The sequence below is a fragment of the Cheilinus undulatus genome, linkage group 2, assembly GCF_018320785.1.
Source record: "Cheilinus undulatus linkage group 2, ASM1832078v1, whole genome shotgun sequence".
Classification (NCBI taxonomy): Eukaryota; Metazoa; Chordata; class Actinopteri; order Labriformes; family Labridae; genus Cheilinus; species Cheilinus undulatus.
The window spans coordinates 6877074-6889134 of record NC_054866.1 but is presented as its reverse complement, the minus strand read 5'-3'; the positions used below and the strand labels follow the sequence as shown (position 1 = coordinate 6889134).

The 12061-nt window shown below is 41.7% G+C and overlaps 1 protein-coding gene across 1 annotated transcript in view; it reads left to right on the top strand.

Moving 5' to 3' along the window:
• The window catches only part of dner (delta/notch-like EGF repeat containing), a 92441-nt gene that overhangs the window by 54427 nt on the left and 25953 nt on the right, over nt 1–12061 (top strand). The window contains exons 4-5 of the mRNA XM_041810646.1: nt 3754–3917; nt 11760–11908. Of these exons, the coding sequence (XP_041666580.1) occupies nt 3754–3917; nt 11760–11908 (313 nt within the window). The remainder of the gene's footprint in view (nt 1–3753; nt 3918–11759; nt 11909–12061) is intronic.

The window sequence follows — 12061 nt, the reverse complement described above, 5'->3', positions numbered from 1 at the left end:
GTCTCACAGTTAGTGAAATGGGGATCACCTGAGTGCAATGAATGTGTCTCAGGTGATTGAAAAGACACCTGTTTCTGGAAGCTCCAGTCACTGCTTAATCAGCATTCCTGGCTACCATAACACCGTGAAAACAAAAGAACACTCCTAGAAACTCAGAGAAAAGGTTATTGAAAAGTTTAAGTCTGTGGATGGATGATAAAAAAATAAGCTCTGAGGCTCTGAACATTCCCCAGAGTTCATTTAAATCCACTATTGACATATGGAAGGACACTTGTGACATGTGTGTAAATCTGCCTAGATAAGGCCGTCCTCACAAACTGAATGACCGTGCAGAGTCCCATTTTTCCACAGCTGGCCCTATGTTGGCTTACAGCTCAGTGTAGGACACTCATTCTCTGTGTGGCAATAAATAATGAAGTCCATCCATATGCTAATGATCATAAACAAAGCCTGCTCTGAAGTGTATCATCTGCAGAATCATTATAAGAAACACTAAAATAGACCCGTCTTAGCCCAGCCGGTTTCTGCTGACTGCACATGAAATAACCTTTGTTTGCTACATAACGCAGTCAGCAGCTTCTGTAACTAATAACCATCTATTTAAACCCCTCCATAAACCACCTCTGGGGCCTGAAATACTTTATTTACTGCGTTAAACCACTCCAGGTGTATCCACCTCTTCTGAGCATGTTTCTCTAAACAGCTGTACAAAGGGTGGCTATATAAGGGTCAGTGAATCACGAGAGAGGTTGAGGCGACGCTACTGCGCCCTTGACGCTGCCTCTCATTATGGATGGCGGACACACTTAGAGCGCTGATCATGACTGCGGGCTGGGAGCTGTGAGTTAATCAGCTGCTGCTGCTTTGTTTTCATAATTTATAATTACAACGAAACACAACACAAACAACACAAACAGCGCTGGAAGAGGAAGCAGTGATCCAGAAGTGACATCAATTTACAGAGGCTGATGATAGTGGGGTAGCACTCCAGTCCTGAAGGAGGAGTTAGAGAGAGTGATAACATGGACAAACATTTATAAAACAGTTCTACAATGAAAAAGATGAATAGGACCCATAAAGATGCTGTAAATCTTATCAGTCTGGCTCCTTCTGAACAATAACAGCTTCAGCCAGGAATATCCAAATGTGTTTTCACTGAGGGCCACAAACAGAGAAATATCAGGCTGATGGGGCCCCTTTGACGCCCCTTCACCTTAGTGTAATAAAGTCAGTAAAACCAGTCCACTGTCACTTAAGATTTGCTTCGAAATGAAAGAGAAAACCAGCTTCATATTAACGACTGATGAGACAGCCAATCAGAGTTAAACAGTCACTAAAGCCCAAAGTTCCAGCTGAGGTTCATCTAACCTCAGTCAAACGCTCCACTACCCACAATCCTAGAGTGTCACAGCAACATCTAAACATACCTTAAGGTGTAAAAATTTCCACATTTGATCCAGTTGTACCTTCTGGAAGCAAATTTTACAATTGTGTATATTTTTTTAATTGCAGGAAAAACATGGTTTATTCGTGATCTTGGTCAACAACACAACATTACCCACATTTCAAAAGTATCACAGCAAAGTCTCTTGGCTATTGGCTCTGTCGTCTATTGGCTGATCTTGCCTTTACCCACGAAACATCTGTGTTCAGTAAAGCTAGGCCACTAGAAGCAAAATAAACAATCATTTTCCAACTAAAGTTGGTTTAAATGTTGAAATGAAGATATATGATCATGTAGAAGACACAAGCAAGTCTACTATTGACATTTTTAGTAACATTAACGGTAAACAATTTCCCAAAATGTTGAATTTGAGTGAATACTTAACTTCAGAGTTTTTGCTGATGTGTGTAAGTGTATCTGTCCTGGGATTTGAAAAATGTCCTTAGATTATGTAGGCATATATTTATAGAATAACCATGGCCTTCTATTTGGTAAAAATGGAGGGGAAGAGCCCCCAACATTCCCAGCTTCACCAACAGTCTGTCCTCTGCCTTTGCAGATGATATCATTCTTTAATTTCTATAAAACATTACATGCTTGCCTTTTGCATTCAGTCATTTCCCCATCCCTGGAAGTATAATATTTTTCCTTTTTTTTTATACATTCTCTCTTTAAAACAGGAACTCATCGTCCATTGGTGAGGAGATGATGACTGGTAGAGATTGTTCTGATCTGAAAATAGCCATGATTTTTTAGATGAAGGAGTGAAGTGTGCTCTGAAATCAGGGAGGAGCTTTATTGAAGCCACTGAGCGCCTCTCTTACAGCCAGGCTCTGATTTCTCTCCGTCCTCTGATCTGTCTTTCTTGAAGACTCAGCGTGGTTGCTCATCCCGGCTCTGCTAGTCGTTGTCTCCTCAGCAGGAAGGAAGCTGCTGGAGCTTAACTTTGCTGGTAGGAGACGTGGTCAGACACTGTTGTTGTTATCAAGCTGCTCAGTGGGAGGCTGGCGTCTCCACTCAGACGTGGACAGATGCAGTGATGAGCCTTCTCAGCAGCATCCATACTATCCTTATATGCAAATAGAGAGATAGAGAAAGGACACCAAACAGCATCTGACGATGAATCAGCAACTTATTATACCATTATCATCAATGCTAACCACTGGAGCCGTGTCAGTGATTGGATTTCATTCATCACATTTCCTCTGGATGAATTACAATAATGATGTTTTGAACAGTTGTTCAATATGCTTCACACAACCCAAATTCCAAAAAAAGTTGAGGCGCCGCACAAAATATAAATAAAAACCAAAAGCAATGATTGTAAAATCTGATGAACCAAACTTTTATTCACAAGAACATAAACAACGTATCAGATATTGAAAGCGAGACATTTTACCATTTTATTTAAAACATTAGCTTATTTTGAATTTGATGGCAACAACACATCTCAAAAAAGAAGGGACAGGGCGAGGTTGAGCATTGTGTAGCATCCTCTCTTTTTTTAACAACAGTCTGGGAAGTGAGGAGACCAGTTGCTGGATTTTTGGGAGAGGAATGTTGTTCCATTCTTGTCTGATGAAGGATTCGAGCTGCTCAACAGCCCTGGGTCTTCTTTGCTGGATCTTTCCTTTCATGATGCTCCAAATGTTTTCTGTTGTTGACAGATCTGGACTGCAGGCAGGCCAGTTCAGCAACCGGACTCTTCTACTGTGAAGCCATGATGTTGTGATGGATGTGGTATGTGGTTAAGCATTGTCTTGCTGAAATAGTCAAGGCCTTCAGCATTGATGGTGCCTTTCCAGATGTGTAAGCTGCCCCACCATAGACACCAAAGCAACCCCATACCATCAGAGATGCAGGCTTTAGAACTGTGCACTGATAACAAGCTTGGTGATCCCTCTCCTCATAGTCCACAGAACACAACATCCATGGTTTTCAAAAAGAATTTAAAATTTTGATGTATCTGACCACGGAACAGGTTTCCATTTCCTGTTGCCAGTGTTGCTGTGTTTTAACAACTAATATGTTTTTTATGTTCCATTGGGAATAGAAGATGGGTGTATGAGATTTGACATGTATTCCATTCTGTTTTTATTTTATACATCGCCCCAACTTTTTTGGAACTGGGGTTGTATTTTAATGTCTTGATGTTTTAAATGCCCTGTTTTACCCCCCCCCCCCCCCCAAAGAGTAGCCCGGATCTGTCACCATTTACAGAATTAAAACTGTGGATCTATCTGTCAATAATCACACTGTCTTTCTGCCCCCTCCTCCTCCTCTGTCCCTGCTCCATCACTGTCTCTTAGGGTGGTGGTGAATGCCAGTGGAGCTCCCACGCTGTGGCGTGTGAATGAAGAGGGTTTCCTCCGTTCCTCCATCTTGAACGGTACCATGATGTGGTTCCTGCAGGCCCACGATGGACTGGTGGTGATGGACCGTCTGCTGCCGCTGGGACAGAACTACTTCCTCAGTAAGATGCCTCTCAAATATGCTGGATATGAATGAGCTGAGGTTATCATGCTTCTGACAGAATACCTATAACAACCAGTGAGGGCAAGCAGACTGGGTAGCATCACCATCCTAAAGTATATGCTGTACTATTACAGCTCAAAAACATTTTTAAAATAGGGTAAAGTTGGCAGAATTGTTTCAAAAATGGACAAATAAAGTGGTAAAAAGGGGTAGAGAGTGGCAAAATGGGTTGCAGATTGGCACGAAGGGACAAAAAATTGACAGAAAGTGGTGAAAAGAGGTTAATATGGGGCAAAAAAATTGATTGGTAAAAAGGGGAGGAAGTATCAAAAATGGGGTAAAGGGGCAAAAAATTGCAAAAAAAGCACTTGAAATTGGTTTAAACACTGGCAAAACACAAGAAAAGTTGCAACAATGGATTAAAGAGTGGCGCAAAGGGGATGAAAAATGCAGGAAAAGTGATTTAAAAGGGGTTAAGAATGGCAAAAATTTGGTTGATGCATCAAAAAGGGGCAAAAAGTGTCAAACATATAGCAAAAATAGCCTGGCAAATTGGTGAAAAGGGGTTAAAGAGTGGCACACGGGCAATAATTAGCAAGAAAGTTTCAAAAAAGGGTTTAAAGAGTGTCAAAATGGGTGAAAGGGGACAAAAATTGGTTTAAAGGTTGCAAAATGGTGCAAAAAAGTAATGAAAAGGGGTTAAAAGTGGCGAAGATGAATAAAAAAGTGATGAAGGGGATAAAACATGCAGGAAAAGTGGTACAAAAGGGGTTAAAGAATGTCAAAAAATTGGTTAAAGAGGCAAAAAGGGGCAAAAAGTATAAAAAATGAGTTAATACTGGTGCTAAATCACAACTGGGGAGGGCTCATTCTCTAGGATTTTCAGGGGCCCAGCCGATTCTGAGGGCTGGCCTGTCTTCTTGTGGCCTGCTGCACAATAAAATGTTAATTGGACCAAAATATCTACTTAAGTTTTGTTTTATTTTAAAGTCAAGCCCCAGTGTTTCTGCCAAGCCTAAATCTGCTCTTGTGCATATATACTTGATGACCCCTACTTCAATGTGAGGTCAGCAGACTCAGGCGCAGGACGCTTGTGTTTACAGTGACGGGATGATCTGGGGTCAAAAGGACTCAGATGCAGGCCAAGGTCCCTGATGTGAAATCAGCCTGAGATATTAGCAGAGTAAAACTACTCTGGTTTAAGGTTATCTCAGTCGATTCTAATTTTTCTTTGGTTCATGACCAAAGTAACCTGCAGACTCTTTTTAAAGAGGGCAGGTCTGGACCATACTCTCTGTACTGTCACTGATAAAGACCCAACATTAATCACTATTTGCTCAGCACAGAGTGGAGACGAAAAACTTCTTTTAAGAAGTTTTTAGGCAGAAACCTAAAGCTGTCCCAGCCATACTTTTATTTTCCATTCTGTACGATAAGGCTATAACATCAATAATAATAGCAGCAAAAAAGAAGAATCTGCAATATTAACCATAAACAATAGTAAACAGAACACTTCTGTATCTTTATGCATTTCTGAACCATTTCAGTCTTTACTCCTATAACTATAAATTTGGGATTTATGCTATTCTCCTAATTAATCATTTTTATTATTATTCCTCCACTAAGAGGAACTTTATCAGCAAACACAACCAGCCAGAATTTTAAAGAGAACCAAATAAAACCATCAGAGGGTTTAATGAGAATTCATTCGTTTTATTTACAGAGTTTATCCCTGATGAGTCACTGGGGACAATCACAGAATAATTGCATTCATGAGTCAGAAATGAGAATTAGCATTTTGGGAAAACTATTTATGCTGATGCTCCATCTGTTTTAATCCAGAGCTTCAAATCCTCCCTCTAAGACTGGAGATTTACCTGGAGTTAACTACACAGACATGGACGCAGCATGGCTACCACACGTCAACAATGTTGGTTTGACACATTAGCTCCAAAATTATTGCTACAGAGACGTGAGTAGTCATATACCTGTGTGGTAGAGGAGAGGGAAGGTGGAGCTAATACAGCAGAGACAACAACAGTCTCAGTCCACCATCCTCCATATCTTCAGGGTGTCTTCTTGTCAGACAAACATGTCTGTCAGACCAGCTTGGTCTGATAAATACTGACTAAAAAGTTGACATTTAAACCTGTAAAAACAATGAAAACATGGTCGGTGTTACAGTTTAAGATGTGACCGTGTAAAATGATTGCACAAAACTGGGCCTGAATTGGCATTCACCACTTTCCACGCAAAGCCTGTGATCTACCAAAACAGACCTGACAGTAAAACGCGCACACCTGTAAGGAAACTCTGACGCATTTGTACGAATGTTTTGGAGGTAGAGAGAAACTGGTGGCACGTATGGTGAGGCGGTGAACTCAAGCCAGTTTGTATCCTAATGCAGCTGAATAATTTAGTTTAACTAAATACAAAACTTTATATCCATATTATCATACTTTTATTTTCACGCATGCCTAGTGAGTCACACTTAACTGCTTAACTAAACACTAAAAATGTTTTAATATTTCTCCTTTAAAAATCTGCCATATGTTTCATTGTTAGAGTTTCACCTTCATTCGCCCTGATCGTATGTGCCCTCTTGTCACTGAGCAAGTCTTTCTGCATTATTATTATTTACTCATATACACAATAATCGACTTTTTGTTTTAATCTTGATGGTTATGGCTTACAGCTCATACAAATCAAAAATCAGCTATCTCAAAATATTACAATATCATAAACATCAGTCTGAAAAGGATTCATAATATAGAAACATTGACCTTTTGGATAGTAATTCTTACTTAAGTACTTGGTTGGGGCTCCTTTTGAAATTACTGCATCTATGCAGTATGAAGGCGATCAGTCCGTGGCACTGCTTAGGTGTTATGAAGCCCAGGTTGCTCTGATAGGAGCTTTCAGCTCGTCTGTATTGTTGAGTCTGGTCTCTCATTTTCTTTTTGACATTTCCCCAGAGATTCTCTCTGCATTCAGGTCAGACCAGTTGGCTGGCTAATCAAACACAGCAACACCAGTTTAGAAGACCAGTTTCTGGTAGTTTTGGCTTCACTGTTGTCAGGTGCCAAGTCCTGCTGGAAAAGGAAATCAGTATCTCCATAAAGCATCTCAGCAGATGAAGGTCTCTAAAATCTCCTGGTAGACGGCAGACAACGTTGATTCTGGACTTTATAAAGACCAGTGGACTAACGGATGACATGGAACCTCAAACCATCACTGACTGTGGAAACTGAACACACTGGACTTTAAGCACCTTGGATTCTTTGACTCCCAGGTCTTCCTCCAACTCCAGACTGAAATTTGTTTCATCTGAAAGGAGGACTTTAGACCACAGAGCAACAGTCCAGCCCTTTTTCTCCTCAGCCCAGGTGACACCCCGATGTTGCTGTGGTTCAGGATTGGCTCAGCACTAGAACACGACACTCTGAGTCGGCCTTTCCAGCAGTGACCTTCTGTGGCTTACCCTCCTTTTGGAGGGTGACAATGATAGTCCTCTAAAACTTTGTGGGTCTAGTCAGCAGTCTTCCCCATGAGTGTCGTTGTGTGTACTGAACCAGAATGAGAATAAAAGCTCAGGAAACTTCTGCAAATTGGACTTTTCTATAATACTGTTGTATTTTGAGATAAAAGATTTTTGATTTTTGTGAGCTGTAAACCGTGAAGATTAAAACTGAATTTATTCATTTATTCATTTATCTATTGAGATGCTGTGTATATGCAGAGTGAATCAGTCTCTGACCACATGATCTAGGGTTGTTAGTCTGACTTTGAGTGATGACACTAACTTGTTTCAGTCACATTAACACAGGTGTTAGACCTCTTCTAACTGCATGTAAACACACTTAGGGTGGTCTGATTGTGCTCTCAGTCTTTCATGTCTGACCTCTCACCATCACACTGCTGGTCCGTTGACCTTGGCGTGTCTGCTAACCGTGTGACAGCGCTGCTTCTGCCTCGCTGGAGAGGAACAGGAGGGGGTGACATTGGGGAGTTTGGTCAGGGGGTAGGAGGGATAATGGAGGGAGGGGAAGTTAGATAAGAGGGGAGAAAGATGCAGCAGGAAGAGGATTAGAGGAGAAGGAGGAGTCAAGGTCGAACTGGAGGGGAAGGCATACCGTGGGAGTAAAGAAGAGGACTTAAAGGAGGCAGGAGTCACCTGGTCAGGGAAGCTGGAGTTTTTGTAAAGGCTTTCTGATTGGCTGAGTCAAATGCATTGTCATTGTGTCGTCATAGGTGTACTGGCAGCTGATTGGCTCGGATCTGACTCTAAAACATGGCAGCTGATTCTCACTATGGAGCTATTTTTATCCAGGTGGTGGTGAAGCTGTCAGCTTTGATTGAAGACATAATGAGAGAAGTTGTCGACCCCGAGAGACGAGGCAGAGAGGCGTAGGATCTATTTTTAGTCCCAGTGAAGAGTGCCTCATTTAAAACAGTTATGACTGAAAAATGCTGACATTTGGGTTATGAGTTGTCATTAAAGAGATGGTGGTAGTTTCTGATGCAAAAACAGCTGAAAACCACCAGTTAAGACTGAATTATAATGGAATTCTGGATCCTTTTCAGTTATTCTGATACTAAGTTAACTTGTATGTCCATACTAACCTGACATCAGAGCTCACTGTCCCCCTCTTATTCTAACAACAGCATACATCATCTCTGTGGCTCTGTGTGCAGTGACACTGCTGCTGATACAAAGGAATGTGAACCAATTAGCCTCCAGCTAAGAGGCTAGCAGTGCCTCTTTAACAGCTTTTCTCCATCATGTTGTCGTCAACATGCTTTTAAAGGACATGCAGCTGTACTATTTAGACGGTAAATCTTGGGTAGATTGGAATGACAACTGGGTGCCTAGACTGGCCTGCATGCAAAAGGCAAGGATGGAATGTTTTATAAGCTTTAACAGCATCATCTTTCTAAAGCATGTAGAGCTCATCAGAGCTCATCCACTTTTCAGGCAGATTTATTAAAACAAGGTTGCTATCAAGCAAACTTTTGCCTTGTATAGGAACAAATACCATTGTTTCATGCTCTTTTCACACTTTCCACAGTGGGGTCTATACCTCCAGAACCACACTCTTGAGACCTATTAAAGGGGACATAATTTACCCTTTTAAGACAAGTTTATATTGGTCTCAGAGGTCCCCAAAACATGCCTGTGAAGTCTTTTGCTAAAAAAAAGTCCAGTATTGGATTTGTGTATGTCTAAGAAACCCCTGAGTTTCAGCCCTGCTGAGAACGAACTGTGTGTGTGTCTGCGGCTTTAAAAGCTACCCTTCTGTGATGATGTCAGCTGTCTGACTCCACCCCCTGACTCCGCCCCTCTCAGGAAATGGATGTGATCCTCCTCTCAGCTGGCAGCTGAGTGGAAGATCAGGAGAGCAACTTTCTTCTAAGCAGGAATGGCCAACCGAACCTGGGGGCAGGGCTAACTCTCTACATGACATCATGAGGGGAAAATCTGAGAATAGCTTGTTTTAGCACACTCTTTCTGAAAGGTGGAGGGGGGGTAGGGAATGGATTTTTCTGATTCTTAGGGGGACTGTGGACAGGCCTGGGGCAAATATTTTTGTTTGAAAAGCCTGAAAAAGTGTGTTTTGCATAATATGTGACCTTTAAGGACTAAAGAATGGCATCATCAAAGGCAGAGGATGGAATGTTGGTGAAGCTGGGGGTGTTGGGAGCTCTTTCCCTCCAACTAGTCAAATATAAGTGCATTTCAAAATATTAGGATATCATGAAAAAAATGTAATTTTGTTGCTGTGATATACTTGAAAAAGTTAAACTTTCATATATTCTAAATCAATCTCAAATGAAGATTTTTTATGTTCTAATCTAATGATTATGGCTCACAAAAATCAAAAATGCACATTCTCAAAATATTAGAATATTGCAGAAAAGTCCAATTTCTGTTCGCTGTTTCTCTCACTCTGGTTTAGTACACACAACCACATTCATGGGGGAGACTGCTGACTCAACAAATGTCCAGAAGACAATCGATGAAGCCACAGAACGTCTCTGCTGGAAGAGCAGGCTGTTCTCAGAGGCTGTATTGAAGCATATTCATGTTGACTGAAGGCGGGCTGCACAGTGGCGCAGGGGTTAGCGCTGTTGCCTCACAGCAAGAAGGTCCTTAGTTTACTTGCAGAGTTCTCTCCGGGTACTCCGGCTTCTTCCCACCACCATAAAACATGCTTGTTAGTTTAATTGATCACTCTAAATTGGCTGTAGGTGTGAGCGTGCCTGGTGGTTTGCCTCTATTTGTCAGACCTGTGATTGACTGGCAACCAGTCCAGGGTGTACCCCGCCTCTTGCCCAGTGACAGCTGGGATAGGGTCCAGCCCCCTGCAACCCCCAGCGAGATAAGCGGTATAGAAAATGAATGGATGGAAGGACATGTGGTAAGTAAAGGAGCACAAGCAACAGGGATGAGCTCAGCCTTCAGAGGATTGTCAAACAAAGCAGATTCAAGATCTTAGTGGAGCTTCACAAGGAGTGGACTGATGCTGGAGTCAGTGGATCAAGAGCCACCGCACAGACGGGTCCTGGAAATGGACTACAAGTGTCATGTTCTAAGTGTTGAGCCAATCCTGAACCACAGATTTCATCAGCATCTCATCTGGGTAAAGGATAGAAAGAGCTGGACCGTTGTTTATGGTCCAAAGTCCTGCTTTCAGATGAAACAAAATTTTGCATTTCATTTGGAAATCAAGGTTCCAGAGCCTGGAGGAAAATCAAAGAGATCCAGAAGCCAAGGTGCTTGAAGTCCAGTGTTTTCAGTTTCCATAGTCAGTGATGGTTTGGGGTGTCATCTGTTGCCGTTGGTCCACTTTTCTTCATCAAGCCCAGAGTCAATGCTGACCTGAACCACATAGAGAATGGGAAAATTAAGTTTTTATATATCACTGTATCAGGTCAGTAACCTTCTATCTCCATTTTGTATGATTTTGATTTTTTGTCACATTCTATTGATCACTCTTTACATCTGTAAACTGTTTTATCATTTCCTGAAACATGGTGATTTTGAGATAGGAGATTAGATAGATAGGAGGCAACAATATGTGTTTTAAAAATATAATTGAAATGAGAGCTCATTTCAGGACAACAAGTTATGATGTCATTCATGGATGAGCTGTTTCTAGAGTCAGCTCCTTTATCAGAGTTTATTTCCTTTTTCACAATTTTTGTCCTTTTTTTGGAATAAAAGTAAAACTGGTGCCAAATGAGGAGAATTTTGTGAGCAGAAAAAAACGGCTCTTATTCTTGAGCTGAACCAAATAATCCAGATCCCTAAATGAGCCATAATCCCCATCACTCTGAGCGAGGTTGGACAGTCATTAATAAAGCCATGGTTTTGGTTTAGAAGCCGAATACAGCAGATCATGTCAGCTGATCAGGCAGTCTTTCATGTGGACCAGTACTCATATGCATATACCAAAAGACATCCAAGACCTCCTCTGTATGCAGCCTGAACTATCAGATATAAAACTGTTTTCACTGAGTTGTGTCTTCACAAAGAGTCAAGGATTACCACTAGGTATCTAGTATATCAGATATAAATCCCTTGTGTGAACAGGGTCCTAGAAGATTTACTTTTCCCAAGCTTGGTTCAATCAGTCAATCAGTCCTTTATTGGTTATGCTTGGAGCTGATGCCATCCTGAGTCTTACCCTCCCAAGGTCTTCACCATACAGAGAAAAGTTTGGGTCCATGCTTTGTCCTTCAAGTACACCCACTAATATGTTTAGGAAAACTTAGATGCAACCACTACTTCAATACTAACAAAAACCATCATTGTTTTTTTGTTTTTTTTTTTGTCCAGGTGTGTTGCACGTTGGCACCGCCACAGCCCCAGAGGTCACCCTGCGCCTCAACCTGACAGTGAAGGCCAGCAGCTGTGTGGAGCCCGGCAGCAGCTTCAGTGACCCCCAGTGCTCAGGGAAAGGCAGATGTATCACACAGCCGTCTGAGGTGAGAAATTACAGGCTACCAGTCCTTTTAAAGATGGTAGTCCAGGTAGAGCGAGGGAAGGGGGAAGCGAGAGATCCTGATGTGTTAGGGGCTGAGGAGGGTGCAGTTCATCAAAACAATGGTAATCATTAATCTATTACCAAAGTCATTAAT